Source organism: Corvus kubaryi, unplaced genomic scaffold (assembly GCF_017639235.1).
Source record: "Corvus kubaryi isolate FWS band 111438036 unplaced genomic scaffold, C.kubaryi_AGA036_p1.0 37260, whole genome shotgun sequence".
NCBI lineage: Eukaryota > Metazoa > Chordata > Aves > Passeriformes > Corvidae > Corvus > Corvus kubaryi.
Window position 1 is genome coordinate 1,548,409 of NW_024581077.1, and position 22,530 is coordinate 1,570,938.

At 39.6% G+C, this 22,530-nt stretch overlaps 1 protein-coding gene and 1 long non-coding RNA gene across 3 annotated transcripts in view; one reads left to right on the plus strand and one right to left on the minus strand.

Annotated features, from left to right (window-relative positions):
• Positions 1-22,530, minus strand: part of LOC121662649 — a 787,841-nt gene that overhangs the window by 346,213 nt on the left and 419,098 nt on the right. The gene's annotated exons all lie outside the window — the stretch shown is intronic.
• The window catches only part of NOX4 (NADPH oxidase 4), a 113,761-nt gene that overhangs the window by 29,476 nt on the left and 61,755 nt on the right, over positions 1-22,530 (plus strand). For both annotated transcript variants that reach the window (XM_042024028.1, XM_042024029.1), the window contains one exon: positions 14,659-14,719. In XM_042024028.1, the coding sequence (XP_041879962.1) occupies positions 14,659-14,719 (61 nt within the window). The remainder of the gene's footprint in view (positions 1-14,658; positions 14,720-22,530) is intronic.

Genomic DNA, 22,530 nt, shown 5'->3' on the forward strand with positions numbered 1-22,530 from the left:
GTTATAGCTAGTGCTATGGAACAGTTGAGATGTTTTAATGCTACCTCAGAAACAGAGGGCACAACCAGGTCCAGTTCTTTGGGTTTGTGGAGTGTTTTATTTTGGTTTGTTAATTTACTTATCTTTATGCTGAGCCAGGAGTCACAGGGGAACCCACACTAAATTCCACTCAAAGTAAAATTTGTGCTGTAAATCTAGGAATGAATTTCATTTGAGGGAAGCTGCCTCTGTATAGCCTAGCAAAGCATTAATGGCACTTTTGCAAAGTTTTCATGGCTATTCATTTTGCCAGTACAAAGCAGAGGAATATGTTATTTATCTGTTGTTAATGGCAGCAGGCACTTTTTAAGAGTGTCCTTTGTATAGTGCTTGAAGATAACTTGATATGGAATGCTGGAAAATTAAATGCATATATGAATTTATGCAGAATGGTTTAGTCAGTATTTATTTATATTTTTTTATTACATTAGTGATCAGAACATAAATTTCAAGAATTTAGTTCAAGTCTTGGGTAGCTCTTTCCAGTTATTTTTGCCCTAGCATAGCTATATTTAATATAGAGCTGGTCTCTGCCAGTGGGTACATCTTATTTAAACATTAATCTCAAACCATCATGTTCCTAATTTCTCACTGTCCATCTCAGTTGAAATTAATATGGTGGTAATAATTTGATCATTATTAGTAAATGCACAGTTTGGAAACTGGGACTCTTGTTATAAAGATTTAGTCTTCTTATATTAGGACACTGCTAAAACAAGGGATTTTGTGGTTTTTAGAAATAATGTCATAAAAGAATATTTGGCTTGGTTCAGTAGTCTCTTATCTGGTAAAACTTCTTAGCTGTTATGGTGAGAGTTTTTGTCAGAGACAAGACTGCTGACAGACCTACTGGGTGTGGTCATAGGATGAAGTTGAATTGGATGTCAGATTCCTTGCCTGAGTTGAGGATCTCATCCAGTATTTAAAATGCCATAGTATGACAATGCATGTTATGAAAAATTATTTTTGCACATGAACTTCTAGATCTAGGAGCTATGGGAAATAGATCTCTTGTTGTGAATTTGAGTTTTCTTAGTGAACATAAATAAATCATTTATATACAGATAATGTGCAGTATATTTCCAATATGTAAGTGTAGTTGATAAATTACAGTTTGTGTAAGTTTTACAAGCATGTATTAAATATCTAACATTAAAATTATCAATTTCTACTCATGCACAATGCACTGTATTTTAGGTAAGTAGTACTAGACCAGCCAATTTCTGTTCATGCTCAGTGTTTTACACTTTAGTATGTGGTGATATCCTTCAGCATAACAGCATATCCTTCAAGATCACACATATATTCTATTACAAGATATGAAGTTATCACTGAGTTGCCACAAGCGTATTTTGCTACAACATTAACTGTACTGGAGAAAGGCTGTCATTGAGTAAATGACTTTTACAGCATGATGAGCATTCTAAGTGTCTAGATTTATTATAATCTTTTTACCCAGCCTAAGCAGGGGACACATTTCCACATGTCTTTCTAGGGCAGAGAATATGCTGTGGGCTGATGTCCTGCTTAGAAAGCTTTTTTGTTTTTTAATATGGTGGCAGCCATGGGCCGATGCTTCTAGAATGTGTAGGCAAAAGCTTAACTCAGTTGTTTCTCCACTCCCATCTGACCTACTTGTAGTTACCAAGCAAGCTGGAACGCTACTGCTGTTTCTTTTGTCGAATGATCATAGTCCCTGGGTTATTTTTCTAGGTTCGTAGGAGTGTGGGGCTTAGATCCACAGCAAGAACATCATGATGGATGCGTGTGGCTTCAGCTACTGGAAGTGCAGTGCAGCAATGACTGCAGCAGAGATGGGAGGGAAGACTGCAGTCTTCTTCCTGGTGCTGTTGTCATACTTAGAATCACAGAATACTTTGGTTGGAAGGGCTCTCTAAAGGCCACCTAGTCCAACCCCGTGCAATAAGCAGGGACATCTTCAACAAGACCATGTTGCTCAGAGCCCCCCCATCCATCTCAGACTTGAATGTTTCCAGGAGTAGGGCATCTGCCAGCTCTCTAGGCAACCTGTTCCAGTGTGTCACCATCTTCACTGTAAAACATTTCTTCCTTATCTCTAGCCTAAATCTACCCTCTTTCAGTTTAAAACCATTACCCTGTGTCCTTTTCACAACAGACCATGCTAAAAAGTCTGTCCCCAGGCTCTATGTGATGTCCTGTTCACACTAGTGAAATATCTCACTGTGCCTGGAGCATGCTTGAGACAAGAAATGAAGAAATCTTTATACTCCTAAGTGTGGGTAATAACCTTAAATGGAAAGGAAGGGGTGAGTCAGCATGAAGGAGTCGTGGAGATATTTTACTAGTCCCTTCCCTTTTCGAGGTTGTGTAATATTTACAGTTTAGCTCAGTTTCTTACATAACACCAGGGTGGAGGAACATGCAGGGAGGCAGTGTAAAGGCCCTGAACCCACTCCCATTGCACTCTGGCAAAGCTCCCATATGTTTCTCTTGGAGCCAGAGGGAGCTCTGAATTGTAACTGAGTGAGCATGAAGAGGCTTTATTTTCACACCCTGCCTTTGGGTGCCTTACATTAATAAGGTCCCCTTGTGCCTTCTGTTCTCCAGAAGTGAGAGTTGAACAGCCACAGTTCTCTGAAACTTTTTTTGTGGGAGATATGTTCTAGTCCTGTCATTAGTTTCAGCGCCCTTGTTTGGACTCTCTCCAGCATGTTCATGTCTCTATTGCAGTGAAGAACCCAGCACTGGACACAGGTCTTGAAGTGTGGCTTCACCAGTGCTGAATAAAAAAGGACGATCACCTACCTCAACCGTCTGGTAGTGTTAGTTGTACATTCTGAAGTTCAGACTCTTGGAAATACCAGTTTTCTCTCATGATCGGTGTGATCTCCGTTTTTGAAGTGTGCTTCTACTGGGTTTTATTCACTAGCAGCTTTGTACTGACTAGTGTGACTCTTTGTCCTTGGGAAGTCTGGGAAAGGTAATGAAGAGATGGCCCAACATTTGGGATTCCTGCAAGTGACCTCCTGGACAGTTCTAGGTAGCACATGGTGGGCCACTCACTTCATAATGTCTTCATTGCTCCATTGTTTGGATTTAATTTCAACAAAAAGTTTACTTTTTAGCATGTTGTATGATATTTTTTTCATGATTTTTCATGGGATTTTTTTTACACAACTGTACACATCTGTTACTGTGCTGTGTAAGTAACATACAGTGCGAGTAACATTTTCAGTCCTGTATTTTAGGTTGGGCATTATTGCATCTTAGAATTGAATTTGAGCAGAACACAGTCAATTCCAAGATATTTTCATCTGTAGTGAGGACACTTATGTTCTTTTATATAAATACTTTAGCTGAGTGTTTGTAAGTGGACAAATTATTTTTGTGTGTTTGCCTCTTGATGAACTCTTTAAAAGAGATTTGTCTTTCAGATCAAGTGCAAGATATGATTTGGAGATCAGACCATCCAGAGAAACATGCTCTGCTTCCTGAGACTGACGTTTCTTTACACTTTTTGGAGGAAAGTGTGGAACTCGTCTGCTGTGGAATGCAATTTAAATGTAATTGTCTAAATCAGTCTTCAGAGACCTTGAAAAAGAAAACAAACATTATTGATAGTAGATTTCTAGTAGTAAGGATAGTCCTTCATTCTAGGTCATATATCCAAAGCATTGCTTCTGCTCTTCAGTATGCAAAGCCTAACCTCTTATCAAAACTAAGAAAAAAATTGTTTGTGGAGATTTTTTTTTTTTTTTTAACATTTTGGAGAGTGTTTGTTTCCTTTGACATTGTTCTGGTAGGTCTTCATTTCAACCTGTAGGAACAAGAAGAGTCTGAGGCTTGCAATTTACAGTAGCATTGGGTTTTTTTTCCATCTCCATCATACATTTTCCCCTTGGTGTTGAGTTCCCTCTCTTTCTGGACACTTAACTGTGTTACTGATGATTTGCAGCAGCATGAATCCATGATTACATGCTTCCTTTCTTTTTCTTTTTGTTAATGAATGACTTCAGAAGCAGAGTCCTATTTAGAATATGTTAGTGTCTTAAGTCACTTTTTCTGCTGTGTTTCTGGAATTTCTTACATTAGCAAGCTGTGATTAGTAGTAAACCTCATGGAGATAGCCTTGTGTTTTGCAGATTTTAAGTGCTTCAGAAGATGTTCTGGGTTCTCACATGATGTCTCTGCTGAATCCACTGCAGAGTCAAAGCACAAACTCTCACAAGCTGCAGTTTAGACCACTTGGCTATCAAAAGACTGGTGTCCACTCTCATAAAGCTCAGTAACCTTGTTATTTCAGTAGTGTTGATTTTCTTGTGGCAAAGGAAGGTAGGAAAAAATTACATCACTTCATTTAGAGCTTAGACTGTAGCAGACCTTGAAATAAGGACAAGACTAAGAGGTGAATCCTTCTAAATTTGGAGACAGCTCAGATCTGAGGTTTAGTTTGGGAAAATTCTGTTTTGCAACAAACATCCATAAATGCAGGAACAAATCATCTGTTATTCCAAAGTTTTGGCTGTCACTGGCTGCTTCCCCCTGGAACTAAAGTCTGAATATCCTGAATTTTCCTTTGATGACCTTTTTTTCTTTTCAGTTGGCACACTCATGTATCTCAAGATACTCCTGTTGATACTTAAATGCAGGTAGCTTGCACAAACACTTGTTGAGCTTTTTCTGTAACATCTCTAGATGTTCTCTGCATATCCAGTGATTATAGCTTCATGAGGTAGAGTTAAATGAGACAGGTGGCTCAGAAATGGCACATAGGAAGCAAAAACTCAAAACAAGCCACAGCAAAGATCCCAGCCTTGAGGCTCCAGGCCTTTATGAAATAAGTGCTCTATTAACAGCATGGGGGACTGCTTCTTCAGATCCTCCAAAGGGTTTTGGCTCTTCATTCAATGTCTAGATCCCAGTTCTGGTAACAGGTAAGCAGTGATCAACTACTTGCAACAAGAGGTTTGAAACCTTCTTTGCAACTAGAAAATTTGTTCTGTGTTATAGTGTGCTCTGACCTCCCCTATTTCAGTGCTGCATTTAGTCTGCTCTCGAATCCCGTTGAAGTAGAAACTGGAAGAGTCTGATGATAAAAAGCTCCAAGAACTTCTGCCCTTTTGCTGGTTCTCTATCTTTTTGAGCAGATGGTTAATTTGAAACAGATCACATCAGGAGGGTTTGTAGTGCAACATCTTCCTTCTTTTCCTTCCACATACAGCTCTGTATGAGTAAGAAAACTCCAGAGGGAGGATGGTATGTGTGCATTTTTTAACAAGTCAAAGCTGAGTTTTTAGGAGAGGATAAGTTTGCATATGCAGATACTCAGATCCACTCAAATCCAAATATGTATTATTGAGGAAGAATACTTGCTTGCTTAGTATACAAATTAGTAAAGTAATATTGACTCCCAGGCAGAGAAACTCTTAAATCCATTAACCATCTCAGAAGATGTAGAAGAATTATCTGGAAGAGGTTTATGAAAGCACATGACAAGTTATATAATTCGCCTAAGAGTCTCAGAGCTATTACTTAGTCACAGATTTTCTACCTCTAAGGGGTTTGTTTAGGTTTGATTTTTTTTTTTTTTTTTTTGTAGATTGAGTTTTCCTCATTACCTCTGCACCTGTGTTTAAGTCCATTTGGTATCTGGATCTAGACATGATGGGATTAGAAGGTGGTGGCCCTGATCTGCACGTTTTATGTTTTTGGGCCCGACTGCTTGTCAGAAATGTCTCAGCAAATAATACATGAGTATAAACAACATCAATAATAGCACATTTGCTTTTGTAAGAGAAAACCAGTGCTTTTTAGACCCAGAGTTGTCTTTATGCCTGGATGATCCAGGGTTCATTTAAAGTCAGTGAAGATTGTAACAGTCTAGCAGAGAAGTTTTAGCTCTAGGCTTCTTTTAAGTGAGAAATTTTGTTCTGCATAAGGAGATGATGGAGAAACATGTGCCCTGCACTGTAAACTTAAGAAATAAACTATCCACAACAGGAAAAGCCTAGGGGCCAAATTCTGAAATACTTCATAAAAAAATGGAGAAATTGTTGGAAGGTTGCCTGAGTAAGAAGTATGTAAGGACATCAAGAGCTAAGTTCGTACTGTCAGATAAATACAATAAAAACAAAATCTGACATGATGACATTCTAATAAGATTTGTTAAATATCTTGTGCAAATAGTTATGAAACTTGTCTTTATGAGATGATTTGCAGAGCGTTTAGGGAAATGGTGAAGTATCTTGCTGGCAAACTGAAGAAATCCCTAGAGCATGTCTGCTCTTCACAGAAGTAGAATATCTAGCAGCTGTTTGATGAAGAATTTAAGTAAAACAAAAATAGAATAGATTAATATTGCAGATGTCTTTAGTATTTCCTTAGACTTGTTTGTTTGGTTTGGGGATTAACAGTTGTGGGGTCTGTATAAAAACCCTGCATAAACCCTGACTTTTACTTAAACTTTAAAATCTGACCCTTTTCGATGAAGGGAACACAGAAATTTTTACATTCAAGTTCACAAAATCCCAAATTCTTCTTCAGCAGATAGTTTAAACAGAAGGTGGCAGATCTCTCTAATAAGCAGGGTTTGGAGTTTTTTGATTCGATGAAAGTAAATTTACAATACATAATAACCATCTACTGAATTTAGCAGAGAAATGTGTTTTCTCCCATCGAGATAGTGCTTCTAGTTTAGCTGCTAAGTCAGGTTAGAGCAAGGTCTAGGAACTGCAGGAGAACATCAAAATAAAAAAACAAACAAACCCCACAACACCCTCCCCCCAGACAAACAACAAGAACAAAACCAGGGCACAAGCTTTAAGCATGAATACAGTTAACATGTGGACAACATATTAGAGGAAAGTCAGGGCCTTGCCTCTTGCTGTCGTAAAATTAAGACCATCTGGCTGGTGGGGCTCTCTGCTTTAACCTGGCAAAATACAGTGTGTGCTGGTAGGGGAGTTCAGAGGGACACAGGGCTCCTCAAGGTGGTGGTGATCAGACTGGAAAACGTATTGACCCTTTGATGGCTCTTTCCATGAGTGTCTCACACCACGGGGAGCCGGTTAGCATGAGTCTGGAGGTGGCCTATAGTTTTGCTCGGGGATGATGGGACCTTTTGTGCTGTTCAGTTTCCTTGTCCTATGTTTGTCAGCTCCGTGCAGCATTGCTTGGCAATGTGTCTGTGTACCCTTGGAGGACTTGGAGAGGCAGCTTTGGGCAGAAGCATTGTTCTTCTGCTTTTTATTCCTCCAGGTACAAAGGCTTGCATCCTGAGCATCTTGAATTGTTGTGATTTGGTTTTTTTTCCCTCTGAGCCAGCAACTTCAGATGCATAAATTATATAGGCTGAATATTGCTAGCATTGAAACAATTTTACTTACTCTGTTATAGAGAGTTGGACTTGATGATCCCTATGGGTTCCTTCCAACTTGAGCATTCTGTGACTCTGTGATGTGTAACATGCCTGCTGGGGTGAAAGGGTAGTCAGCAAGTTTTTTCCTTGGTTGAGCTGCAGAGGAAGAGAAATGCTGATTAGTCTCTAAAAGTGTACCTTTATAGTGCATCCATAGCAGCAATAGAGTAGCAGTTGGACTAATACAGACCTGCTAGAAAACAAATAAAAAATTTTTGTATTATATATTCAGCAATTTATTTATTTTATGCAATATTGTATATGTTTTACAGCTATTGGTCTATTTACAATCCTAAGACAACATTATATTAAAGATCTGCGTTTTCTTGTGGTGCAATAGTGAAATCAAGGAACAAATAGATTGTATGGATAGGAATCTCAGAGACTGAGACCTAAAGAAAACAAAGATTTTTTTTTTTTTTTAAACACTGAGAGTAATGTAACAACCGAGATTGCAGGGAGTGAATTAGCAAATGCTGAACTTACAAACTCATGGGAATTTGTGGGTGTGGGTTTGTGGTTTGTGTTACAGAGGAAGTTAGACCCCAGATGACCAGAATGATCCTTCTTGGAACTGCAGCTGCCCAGTGATGCATCCTGCAGTGTTATGGTGTGTTTTTTCCGCTAGCTAGACTGCAGGTGTCTGAGGTTGTACAGAAAGGAGTATATGGCAATGGAAAGTGAAAAGTGTTTGGGATATGTTTCTGCAGCTGCTTGCTGGGCTGCTTGCTGGGAGTTGGCTCTACCATGGAAGGGCTCTGGCTGAAGCCATGGGTATTTGAGGCATGGTGGTCTTGCCTTGATCATCCAGGCACCCTTGATACTTAAATCATGCTCCATGGTTAGGATTTCCCCACATTCAAGATGTTATGATATCATGTCTGCCAGTTAAATTAGGATAGCTGTAAGGCCAAGTCTCTAACAGGAAAAGCTTTTAACCAAAATCCAATCTGTAAAATAACATGAAACAGAAACAAACAGGGACATTTTAAAAAATCTCCAAGCCTTTAAGGCAGAAATGTGTTTTAAAGAATAACTCCACATAGTAACTTTTTTTTCCTCTGAAATTTGCTTCTTATGGGATTAATTAGTTAAAGCAGAGATAGCCCAGTGTTACAGAGTTCACCTCCTATGAGTCAGACTGAAGTCTAGCTACTATTTTTTGGCTACCTTTATATAGCATGCCTGTGTTTATCATTACTCCTCTCCATTTTCTAATGTCAGAATGAATCATTTTAGGAATGCTTATAGCAGTTCTGTATGAAACCAGACAAGGTGCATCTTACTGAGCTTCCAAGGTTCACATTTTCTTGTCAGTTGACAAAGTTGAAAACCTTTTATTTCTTTTTTTCTCTTTTTTTCTTTTTTTTCCCTTTTACAGGTGGAAAAATACATTGGTTGTGTTTAGTTCTTCTTTTTTTCCCCCTCACTTCTGCCTCTCTTCCAAACATGCCAAGTCCCTAATGTGTTTCTCTTGGTTTAGATAAGGGTTCATTGAGTCCGGAGCAAGGATGGACTGATGAATCAGGGTTTGCAGTGCAGCTGGCTCACCCTGGCAGGCAGGAACATGGAAACAGGGTCTCTGCACTGTTTGCAGTCCCTGCCAGAATATCTGCAAATCCATATAATGGATTTTTCCACAAAGTGAAAGGCTTCTTTAAAGGAGTTTCCTTTTATGTAAACAAATCCCACAACAAGCTTCTTAATTCCCCCAATCAGACACTTTGTTCTTCCAGCTGTAGCACAGATCTTCTTTGTAATTTTGCACGCTGTTCAGGCCACCTACTGCAGCACCAAATGCAGAAGGTGATGTTTACTGTGTTGCAGTTTACTTGAGAGCAGTATCTCCACTGGAACCTGTGAGGAGCTTTCTTTGCAGAGCCACTAGGGGTATGTAAATTGGGCATCCCTTTCATCTCCTTTCTTCTGATCACAGATATTCCTCAGTGTTATCCTGGTGCATGCATTAGTGTTTCTGTGATAGCCAGTAATCAAAACTTAACACCTCTCTAAAGAGGCTTCACAGTTCTTATGGTAGAGGTGCACAGAAGGACTGGAAGCATTTAGGAATTAACTTTTTATTTTCTTGCTAGTTTGATGTTGTCTCATCCCACTGCCTGCACCCCAAGGCCTAAAAAGAGTATTTTAAAATATTGAATAGTATTTAATAACATTAAAATAACTTCAGTAAAGTTTGTCCTTTTTCTTGTTCTGGACAGGATTTTTGACTAGGAGTAGATAAACAGTGATGTTAAATATTCAGTGTACTCTGAGCTAGAAGCACAGATGTTCATAACATAGTTTTCAGTGGCTTTATGCTGGGCTCTCATGCACAGATTTCTCCACTGCTCATCACCTTGAGCAGATGATTGTACTGGTATAGAATCATAGAGTCACATAGGTTGGAAAAGATCTAACCCAGCACTGCCATGTCCACCACTAACCCAGGTCCCTAAGCACCACATCTGCATGTCTTTTGAACACTTCCAGGGATGGTCACTCCACCACTTCCTCAGACAGTCTGTTCCAATGCTTGACCACTGTTTTGGTGAAGAAATTTTTCCTAATACCCCATCTAAATCTCCCCTGGCACAACTTGGGGCCATTATACAGTGGCTATAAAATAGAACTGCTGTGATCTAACAGTAATTAGTTTGCTCACTTTGCATTCATATAAAAGCAAGGCAGAGGACAACAGAGAACTGTTATCACAATATAAAATTATTAAATGAAATACATTTCAAGTATGTATTAATCTAGTAGTGCATTATAAATTAAATTATTCAGTTTATTAAAATTATCATCTAAATCTTGACATAGAGACAGATAGTAGAGCTGCAGTTACTGGTGAATGTAATTAATTTGGTGGTTTATAAGCATAAAGTTCTCCAGGGATTGTTGCAAAATCCCTGTGTGATAACTTGCATTTGTATTCCAAGTTAGCTTGAAGAAAAAAAGGAAAAAGTATATGGAAAGTTGTTCTTTTATCATGATGTAGATCAACTTGTATTCTCTAAATTTTGCCTACATGTAAAATACTATAATTTTGTTGAATGTGAAAATATATACAAAAATAGGCACTGTAAACTGAGGAAAGTCTTCCACCTTACTTAATACTAAGAACATAGTTTGGTTTCTCTGAGGGTGTAAATCTGCACAGCTCTATTAAATTTAACAGGATTCCTTTGCTTCCAGTTGTTTTTGGAGAAGGGCCAAATGCAGGCAGCTAACCTGATAAATGTAGACATTCACACCCATAAAATCTTTCACTTGTTAAAGGTGTAGAACACTTGAGGTTAGAATAAGGGGAACATTACTTCATGTAATTACAGTATCTGCAATAGTTAATTTGTGTATCATAGCATTTTAATCAAATGAGTGTGGCAAACAAGTTCAAAATGTGGGAAGAACTACTGAAAAGCACTTGTGACCTTTAGTTTAATGATGTCTACTCTCCCTTCTCATTACAGACTATTCAAGTTAGTGATTTCCCTTTTTGGAAAACAAGGTTGATTTAAGGAAAAAGACCTAAGATAAAGTTGTGGGGTTTTTTGTTTTTTTTTTTTTTTTTTTTGTTTGTTTTAAGATTGACTAATCTTTGTACTTTTCCACTGGGCAGTGTACTGGGCAATAAAGGAAAAGTAAGGGGCTGCATGTAACCCTCAACATAGTACAGTGGATTGTTTCCTAGGGCTCCCAGGTTAAAAGCAGAAGGGGGAAATCCAAATGTTATTTGCCAAAACACAGTTTCAAAATAATTTAAATTGTTTTTGTTCACCACTTCAGAGAGGGCAGGATGCATTCCGGATGCCACTTTGGCACACCTTTATTTAGCCAATAACCCCAGGTACTAGTACGTGATGGGAGTTGTCTGCCTGGAGAGGAGCTCAGCAGAGAGTGGCCAGGGAGTCCTGGTGAACCCCGAGGTGACCATGAACCCACAATGTGCCCTTGCAGCAGAGAAAGCCAACAGCTTCCTGGGCTGTACGAGACAGGGTGTCACCAGCAGATGGAGAGAGGTCAGCCTTCTCCGATCAGCGACAGATTTGGGGCTCTGTGTCCAGTTCTGGGCTTCCCAGTGCAAGAGAGGCATGGATGTATTGAGGTGCAAAGAGTCATGAGGATGACTAAGGAACTGGAGCATCTCTGAATATGAGGAGAAGCTGAGAGAGCTAAACTGAGGGACAAGTGAAGAAAACAGAGTTAGTCTCCTCAGAGGCACCCAGTGACAGGACAACACAAACTGATTTACAGGAAGTTTCGTCTGGACCTCAGAGAAACCCCACTGTTTCTCTGAGGGTGGCACAGGTTGCCCAGATAGGCTGTGGAGCGTCCATCCTTGGAGGCATTCAAAGCACAACTGAAAACTCTCCTGGGCCACCTGCTGTTGCAGACCCAGCTCTTGCAGGGGGATTGATGTAGCCAATCTCCAGAGGTGCATTCTAGTCTCAGCTATCATATGATTCTGTGATTTCATGAAGGTTAAATATAGAAGAGAATATATCACTGTACTTCATTACACATTCCCAGTGGTCTGTTAATAACAGGAAAATTTACCCACTTTCATGATTAAACTTCTGAAAAACTGTCTTTGAATATTTCTTAAGCTGCTGGAATATATTCTCCAACAGTCTGGAAAAAGCCAGTGTTTGGAGTCTTAACTGTGTTTACAGAAATGAAAGAGGTAAAATAAATGTTCTGTGCACTAGAAACATATAAATACAAATTTCAACATTAAAATTATAGGCACATAGGAAAGTCTGAAAGTCAGAAGAGGCCTGTGGAGATCATCTGGTTCAACCTTCTGGTGCAAAGGCTGCAGATTAGGTTATTCAGGGTTGTGTGAAGCTGAATTAGCAGGAGAAATGATACCATTTCCCTGGCCGCCTATGCTATGATGCAGAACACTTGCCTTATATCCAGATGAAATTTCCCCTGAAATAACTTGTGCTCCTGGACTGTTGTCTTGTCAAAGTTTGTATCCCCTTGGGATGCACGGTGTTGAAGAGAGAGAGCATCTTCATCTTCTCTATAGCTGTTTTTTTAGTTATTGGAAGACAGACATCTCCCCAAACCTTCTCTTCTTTGGGTTACCCAAACACATTCCCATATTGACCCCTCTTTGACGGTCAGGTTGCCCAATCCTCTCACTGCTTTGGTGGCCCTTTGCTGGATTACCTACGTTCTTTCTCTCTTTTAAACTGGTGGAAATTCACTCCATGTAGCCCAGATTGGCATGTTTCTTCTGGTAAGATTTAGCAGCACAATGAGATTTTTCCAGACCTCTATGAGGATCTCTCATACCCAGTTATAAGTACCAAAATAGGTTTCCTACAGTCTAAAGAGAAATAAATCACATTTTTATTGGATAACTTTTCAGGGTAGTGCAGAAAAGAGTTAGTCATAGGGGTGATGTAAAGTATAACAGGTTTGAACCTCTTCTGGCTGGAGACAAGAGGTATTCTGACATTAACTTCATGGAAGTAGGGAATTACAAATGATTTTATAAAACATGTGCTGAACTGGGACTGTGGATATGTGGACTAAGAAAATCAGTTAACCTCCTGTGAAACACAGAGAGCCCTGGGGCAGTCCAGAGTGAAAAATAAACCCTACAGAAGCCTCCAGGAGAACAGACCTTTTTGGTGCCAGTGTACAACTTCCCACCTGAGAGGCTGCTTACCTGCTTTTATATGGAGAATTAGTCTTGATATTTTTGTTGAAAGATATTACGAGACATAGAAAACACTGGCCTCATTGTGTGAAGTTTGTCTGCATTCCTCCCTTGATGCTGCTATTCTTTGAAGGCTAAGACTTGCTGAAATATTTGGGACTGTGGGTTTCTGTAGCTCATTTTTATATAAAAACTTGAAAGATGATAAGGAGTTACATGTAAGTCTGTCTAGTAATCAGTAGTTGTAAAAAGATTGCTCTTCCCCCTCAGGAAAATGGAGTGATGAGCCGGGACTTTGTATTCCCTGTTTAGGTTTGCCAAAATAGAGAAAATACTAATCTTTTACCTGTGTCTGCTGCTAAATACAGAACTGATAGGCACTGATTCTCAGCCCTGAGGTCAGTGGTTTCACACTGTCCAGAACAGATTATTTTGGGAACACTATTGGCAAAGGTCCAGAACAGAGCCAAGAAATGTCTTCATAAGCTTGGCACATTTTTGGTGCATGGATTTTCTACCTGGGCCCCTTTTATTTATAATATAGATATGTTCCTTGAATTTAAGGCCTTCCTTCAGAACTTCTGTCTGTCTTTAGTAGTAGAAAAAATAAGAAAAGGGACAGAGCATCATATGTTGGGTATTGGTTTCATGATAGAGCTTGGATTGACCATTAACAGCTTCTAAGGAAGGGATCAAAACTCAGGAGTAATATCTGTTATCAAAAAGGAAACCAGTGGTGTTGGTTTATAGAAGGAAAGTGAAGAATCTTTTCTTGAGTGATAGTTGCTTGTCCTGTTTATGTGAGCAATCGTTTGGTGTACTGGCTGTCCAGGCAGTGCATTTGAAATGTCCCTCTAGCTAGCAAGGAGTGAAACTGAGGGCGGTCCTTAGTCCTTGACTGGAGGTTTATAGATACATGATGTGGATAAGATTGTAAGTGATAACATTCCTGTGTTGGTAGTGACAATCAATAGCCCTGAGGTGAGGGCAAATGTGTAGAGTGAGAGAATGGTGGCTGCGAAGTGATTTTTATGGTGCACCATGCAATCTGGTGCTTTTCCTTTGCAAACTGTAAGCTCTTGTGAGGTGCAGCAAAATCTCAGTTTCCATTTAGAAGGCATCAGTTGTATGAGAATGATCAGCTTGAAAACATGGGCCTTGACACTCAAGAAGCAAAAGTCTCTTAAATGCCTTAAGATTGGTGGGGCAGTTCCTGATTTTGAATGATGTGTCAATAGTACAGGAGTATTTCCATTCTATTATTCTATGATCTTGCTGAGTACTGCTTAGTGAAGTGGCTGTTCCAAACCCCCAAGCAAGCATCCAGACTCCTCTGGGACCAGAAGAAATGGTTAAGTCTGAATGTATGCTTGGCTTCCCCAACTGTATTGATGATAGACTTGCTTTTTAAAGGGTACAGCTGCTGGTATGGCTGCTCAGGAATGACCTATTTGCACTGGGTTCTGTCTTAACAACTGTACTTTGAATGCATTTTGTTATTTTTTTGTTACTCAGAAGTGGTGCTTAATATATTTAATATTTTTAGTGCCCTACAGATACCAAAGCAACGTTTGGGGTCCACCTAAAAGTAGTAGGAGACTGGACAGGTATGTAGAAAAACAATTCCTTTTCAGAGACAAATGCCTTTTCTTGAACTGTTTCACTGTCTGGCTTCAGCACACTGTGGTGTATTCTCACTAGATACTGTTCATGCTTATTTTCCCAAAGTTGTTTTTATAACATTCTTGATGCAATCCCTGCTTTATTCAGATGTACCATTTCTTCAAATAATGTGTTTTTTCCAACTACTAACAGATCTTCTGATTGAACTGTAATCATTTTCAGCGTTCCTCCATTTCTGCCTCTTTTTCTTGTTTTTGGGCAGCCTGCTATCCCTGTGTGGTGCAGTGCCTCTGTACATAGTAGTGTCTGCAGAAATGCTGAAATGTGCAGCTCCCAGATAAGCGGGTTTTGATGCCAATGGTTTGGCTGGCAGCCAGGTTAATTAACGCCTGTGGTACCCTGAGATTACAGGTTTGCTTTCATGCTCTTCCATGCTCTTCCATTGCTCTTTGAATGTCCTCCAGACCAGGGGTGGAAGCCAGGATTCCCTGCAGAAGAGAATGGCAATTTGGTGCTCCCTGTGACAGTTGTATGCTCAAGTGATAGCTGTCCTTATTCCTTAGCATCTGCCTTTGTTCTTGCTCAGCATAGCATTTCCTTGTAAGGAAGACAGATACACAGCAGGGTCTGGTTCATTTCTTACGAAGAAGTGTTCTCCATGTTAATTTGTATCAGCTTGTGTGTTTGTGGAATTGAGCCAAATGAGCTTGTCACCCTAAAAGGGATTTGACCAATGCAGAGATAGTAAGTCTATGCATATTTGTTGAACTTTCTTAGTCTGGCTGCATAATTGCCTCTGCAAGACTTCGACAGGCAAAGGCTGAGAAGGCAATGCCATATGCACCTGTATTCCGTAATCCCCCTGATTTTCTCTTCTTGCTTGAAGTGTTGGCCAGACAGGAGCAGATTAGCCTCTGGTCAGCCTCAGAATGATGGCTCTTTTGTTGTTAATCATCATTCCTACATGGGAGATGACATCAGGCTATTTGGAAAAGTGGGATGGAGAAGTACTAGCTAAATGAGTTTTCCAAAATAAGTGGCATCTTTAAAGTTTTCTGATTAACTCCGTGGTGCGAATTGCTCTCTTTTAGCATTTAAGTATTTATTATTCTCCCAAGTCAGTATCTATAGTCTCCACTGAGAGGAAGGTCTGTCTGGGTTGGACTGTGTGAGATTCAGGACACTGTCACATTACAGAAACCATTTATTGTAATAGTTTGCTAAACAGAGATATCTCTCCCAGTGTCAAATGTGCTGGTGAGAAGCAGACAGTTTACCCAGCCCTTTATGCTGCATCGGTACCATGGAGCCCTGTTCTCACTCGTTCCCTTAAGCCCTGTGACAATTAATAGTCTCTAATCTGCTGACTGTTTGAGGAAGGATTATTGTATTTGCCACGTTCCTTACTATCTTTCTTAAGCATGCTCTAAAGGCTGCTTCTGCAGACAGGATATCAGACTGGAGGAGTTTTTATGAGACATACTGTCACTTGAGCTCTTTTCATGACCTATTCTCTCAGCCTTTGTCCTATTTATTAAAATTGTCTTTTGTATCACTGTTTCCCATTCCTGACAGTTTATACCTGACACCAAAGAGACTTGACAATTTATTTCAGAGAGCTCAATTACAAGCCTAAATTAAAAGGATGCAAAAGAGGTGCAGGTATGCCATGAAATGCAGAGAAGAACTGGTTAGTTGAAATATTTCTTCTCTGGACAGCTTTAGCTTCTGCTACCTGCACCAGGCAGATGTGGTGCAGGAACAATTTCCTGCCACTAGCTGTAAGGACAGGAGAGGGGGTACAGGTTGCTGGCAAACCAGTTCTGCAAGTTGTTTTGGGTCAAGTCTCTTAACACTGTCTCTGACTGATATTTTGAAAATGTAATAGAATACCTTGTTTTGTAGGCTGGGAAAGCAACTGCATGTCAAGAGAAAAGGGGTAATAGTATTTTCAACCCCTGATGAGAAGTTGCTGTTGATAGAAAGTCATTCATTTCCCATATCCCAGTGTATATAATTTTAGATTTCATATAAAATAAGCTGGAAGAAGCGGCTTTTGGAAAAGTCAGTCATTCTAGAAATAAGGCTTTTCATAGGAGCTGATACTTAGTAGATTTTCAGGCAATACTGTTATTTGCTCTTTAAAACCAACTATTTGAATAATGGAAAATGTAGGACAGAAAAGTAGGTAAGAGAGGAAGGAACTCCAGAAACAGTAGCTCTGAGACCTTTGCAAACCAACTGGTAATCTAGACCCCCTGTTCCATGCTCCATTCAAACAAAATGGTGCCATCTGAGCTTAGAAGAGCTGAGAATCTGCCCTCCTCAGAAGCAGATTTGGATAAAAGCACAAATTTCCCTTCCATTATGTAGGCACTCCAGTTTTCCTCTTCCAATACAAATCTGAGATCTTCTATTTCTTACCCATGTTGTGGTGGTATTAATAACTGTATAGTGCTTAACTTTCATGTTCATGACAGAAAACAGACACACAGGCACTGGTATTGCTGTAATGTGCCCTCAGATGCCTTTGTAGCGCATTCTTTCACCTGAGATGATTCCCATTGCTCCCTTTGTAGACCTCTGACCTGTTTATATGTCTAGTTTAGGATGACACAAGCTGGGCCCCAAGCATACCTTTTTCTCATTGTTCATTGTAAAGAGTGTATATCTGTCTGTCTGTCTATCTATCTATCTATCTATCTCTATATCTCACTGCCTCAGAGGTAGGTAGGTTAGTTCATTGGCAACTGGTTGTGATTTTTCCCACGTAAAGGTTTCTAAACTGATTTTTCCTTCCATCTTTTGCCACGTGCCATGGGGAGCAGCTATTAGAGACCTCCCTAAAAATGGGTTTGTGATTATGCGCTTGCTATCCTTATGCTGACATGTGGCTGCTTAAGCCAGCACTTATTGTATTAACAAAACATTCCATGGCACTTTATAACCTGTGGCTTTGGAACATGGCTTATTTGGCCAGTCAGGACTTGAGTGCCCAAGTTAGGACGTGTTTACAGTGGCTGATCTGTGGTGATTGCACTTGTGCAGGTTGGTTTAGCCCCGTGGCACAGAGCTAAGTCAGCCTGGCTTCCTCAAGGTGACCTGGTGGATGCTTAAATCCTGCAGTAACATTGAGGGTCCTGCAATGGCTCACACACCGGTCAGAGCTGTGAGATACATGGATGAACTAATAAACTGATCTTGTTACTGCCCACCCCCTCTAAATACCTGGTTTGTTCTGCTTCTCTTGGTATCTGTGGTCACCTGTTTTTCCTTCAGCTTTGAAGTAACTGTTGGCTTAGTATTTACAACAGGATTTTTTTCAAGGTTTTTTTTGTCCCACTTACTGTCTAGTTTGTCCTTAGTGTTGTCATCTATCAGCCTTATGTCTCTTCCGTCCTTGCTGCTGCCTCAAGTACTACTGCTTGTTTAGTTTTAAAGCTGACATTTCATCTGGCATCTCTGGAGGGAAAAAGAGAGGCCATGGGCCATGCCTTGCATCCAACAACTTGACAGCAGTGAAAAAAGACATGGCAGTGTATCAAGACAATGTGTCTCATTCACTAGACTAACTTCAGGGTGTGAGACAGAAAGTGATATTGATGATACAGAATTAACAGGCTTCAGGAGCCATGCAACATGTTTTTGTGGAAAACAAATACATAGCACTCAGAGGTGCTGAGGTGAATGCCTTAAGGCAGTGAAACATTGCTGTTATGTTGCAGTGTGTTGCTGGTACAAATTGATGTGGGACCGTGTTTAAAACACTGCTGCTGTTCTGTGCTCCACAGTAATTTTTATAATTTTAATCTTGTAGTGACCTCATCCTGCTGGATAGTTGTGTATGTTCCTAGAGACATTTGCAAGGCCTGTCCTGGGCAGTGTGATATTTATTGTGGGGATGCCATAAGAGCACTTGAGTACCACCATTGAATCTGAGAGTTCTGTCTGCTAGGTTACTAAATGTCATGTCAGCAGGAGGTGGTGATGTGTGCAGGAACTGTCCACATAGAGCCAGAACAGACAGATTATGGAGTACTGATCTGCTTCACCCTCATAAAGTCCAGCTCTCATCAGAAAATATGTATCTTTGCTTAATTCTTTGTGCTACAGATGAGGTTATGCTTGGTCACTGGGTCATTCAGATACAGGCTACCTTATTTTGAATCCTGACATGTTATGATGGGAATTTTTGTCCCATATTGTCACAGTCCTTTTTCTGGAAGCTTTGAAGCAGGAAGTTTCAGGAGGGAAAAACAAACAAACAAACCATTTTTCAGTTAAAAACAACAACTTTCCAGAACATGACAAATGTATGAAAACATGGATCTTGTTTAACTCCCTAAAGAGTAAGACCTGAGACAGCAAACAGTACACGCCCCAAATTACTTGTTTTTAAACAGAAAAAAAAAAAAAGGGAGGCAGTTGTTTGGGATTTTGGAGCCTGACTAAGGATTTTTCTCCTGTTGACCAGAAGAAAATGACATACCTTTTAAGTGCCTCTGAAGGAAGAATGATCTGAATGTTCTAGTCTGGGAGAGTTTGTCAGGAGTATCTGCATGACCTTGTTAAGCCCTTGCAGCTCCTGATTTAGAGGATGCCTGAAGCATCCCAAGGCTGCGCATTCCTGTGCTTACCTGGAATTTATCAGCAAGTGTAGGATCTAGCAAAGAAGCAATATTTTGTGTTCAGTAACCCTGAGAACAGTTTTAGATGTATTGAAGTAGTAGATCACTCAGTCAGTATCTACTGTATTGTTAGTGGATCTTGATTCTGTCTGGAGGAATGTGTGGAGCAAGAGATGACAAGAAGGAATAATAAGACTACAAAGTCTGCCCACAGGAAGTGACAAGGCTGTCCCACGTTCACTGTAACTGCTACTGAGTTTCTTTAAAAACATCTACTCACTGGTGGTGAACAGTTGGTCAACTCTTTTGCTATTACCTCAAGCTCTGTTTGATTTGGGCCTTTTCCATTCCATAGTAACATTTTTTTGTGTTTAGTTATTCCATGAGATTCCTGGCAGGGTGTAAAGGTGTTAATGACGTGCTGCTGTCAGTTGTTCCAGCAAAATCGGTGTGTGGTTTTGGAAGAACAGGACAGAGATGAGATAGGTGTTATTTTCCACTGTTAGATTTTATGACTAACAATTTTTGTATTGTCAGGGAATCTTACTTACACTTCTGAGGAAGATAGCAGAACTGAATGCTAAAAAGGTTTAATTGTGTTTCCTTTTAATATAATTTGACATTAGAAATAAAATAATACGGTTACTTTACTGGGAAGCTAATATGCCTTAACAGTATAATTAGCCATAGTGTACTGTAAAGAACACTGATTTTATTCTTCATTGTCATTAATGTTCATTATTTATTTAGTCCTGAAAAAAGCACAATAAAAGGCAGGATTAAGAGATTGAAGAAAAAGGAGAACAGATTTAGTTTACTGACTAAAAGGGGCTGAAAGCCCTTTTCCTCTGATTAAAGAACTAATGCTGAAGGTGAACACATCTGAATTTTTGGCTCCAGACCTGGATTGTTTTACATTAGTTGAACTCCAGCTGACTTAGTACCAAAAACAGTGTAACTTGAGTCAAATCCAATTTGAACAGTTAATGAGTTTTACGTCTAGAGGGGAAAAAAGATATTTGGGTGAGAAAGCTGCATTGAAGGAAATTTTCTCCTACACAGAAGTTGTTTCTTGATCCATCCTATTATTTGTAAACTTCCACCTTTTTGCATATCCCAGGCACTTTTTAATCATGTGATGATTATAGAAAATGACATGGCTTAATGATGTAAATTTATTTTTATCCTTTGATACATTATGTACTTGATATGTGGATGTTGCTGTAGTTAAGAACTGATCCAAGATCACAAGGCTGCAGGATTTCTTGTCATGCCTCAGATGTTTTCAGCACTGTTAGGAACTACAGGAGAGAAGCCTGTGGAGCACATTAGCATGTAGCAGCTGATAGAATCAGAATGAATGTAGTTGAAAAAAAGCAAGAAGCTGCTCTCCACTTTGAAAATAGAATTACAAGAGAGAAAAACTCTAGGACATGTATTTGAATGGACTGCCAGGCATATTTCTGGTTTTGTAATCACTGTGTGCGGTGTTTGCCTGCTTAAGAAGGCAAGTTGCTGTTCTGGAGTTGCCTGTGTCTCACCATTTTTCTGTTAATGTTTGCTTAGGGAAGTCTCATTCTTACATAGTTTCTGTGCAGAGGTACACAGCTGTTTCAAGCACTGAATATACAAAGTTTGGCTGGGTTTTCATGTTCCTTCGTGTGAGCATGGTTTCTAGAGAAACACAAGAGTTCATTTCAAAATACCAGCTCTTCATGCATACCTGCACTTCCCTGGGGGATTCTCTTAGATGCCATCCAAGTTTTGCTGAAGAATCCCTGCCAAATGTCTAGCTTTGTTCCCAGTTTATTGTTGCTTCTCCCTTGGGGACAGAAGAAAAAAACAGACACGTTTCAAATTTGGAATTTTGAGTTGCCACATTTTAACTAAAAATTGTTGGTTAAAATATCTTAAAAGTAGATTTGAAATGGCTCTTTTTGGGATCCTCTTCTAACAGATTGTAAAAATTGACATAGTTAATGAGGAAAAATCTATTTCAGCTTTAGAACGTAAAAAAAATCGGAAGAACTTGTGTAGGAACTGTAGATATTTATAAATTTTATGATCAGAAGGAACAGTTATCTTTACATGCTCCCAACTCCTGCATGATGCTTGATAATTTCTCAGGATAATTTCTGTACAGTAGTTAACATAGGTGAAACCCAAACCTTGGGGTTGTTGTATTCTGCAGAGTTTTCAGCTTCAATCTTTCATGGGTTCTTTTTGTCCTCTTTGTGAAAGTGAAGCTCAACTTTGTGATGATTATATAACTTAGTAGGTTTTTTCCCATGTTTTTCTTTTATTCCTTTCTCTTTTTTCCTTTTTTCCTTTTTTCCTCATTTCAGGGCAAGAACCACTACTAGGAAGTGTGTGTACATTTTAGTTGTTGCCCATTTGTGTGCAAATACGTACAGAAAATGAACATGGCACCTTTGAACCTTCTATCTGGTTACCTGTTGTATTAAATCCAAGTTTTGACACCTTGTATTTGTCTGGTTCTTTGCTTCCTGCACCCTCTCCACTTCTAGAATTCCTTTAAAATCCAGAAGGAGGGTTGCTTTTCAATTGCAGTCTTGTTGATTAGGGCTCTGGTGTGATTTAAAGTGTAGCTCTTTTGCATGAAGACCACCAGTAATGGTGGTGGTTGACCTGTCACGTTACCTTGTATTGCACCTTATTCCTTGGTCCCTACTACCTGTCTGCTTATTTCTACTGGTGCTTGGATTGGAAGGGAGAGAGGGGCCATCACTTTCTCAGAATTTGTTCTGTGCTCAGCAGTTAATTCTGTGGGAGTTGATTAAAATGCCCACAACATTGCAAATGTCACCATGAGCAAATAACATGGTCAAATGAGGTTTCTTATTTCCACAACAAACATCATATAACTGCTTGTTGGCATAGTATTAGCACTGAAGTTCTAGTTAGGCTATCCCATCTCCTTTATTGCAGTATTTTTTCTCATTCTTTCCCTAAGTATATTTACTCTACTTTTTGTGAGCCGCATGTCCTTACACTGAATTTCAGTCATCCTTGAAAGAGCAGTTACCTGTTCCAAAATGTCCTTCTTTTCCAAAATGCATTAAAATCAATGCTGGTCTTGTTTGTGGGAAGCAAATTCTACGCTCCAAATTTTATCTTCAGTTCCTACAGTCCCTTGCAACTCATCT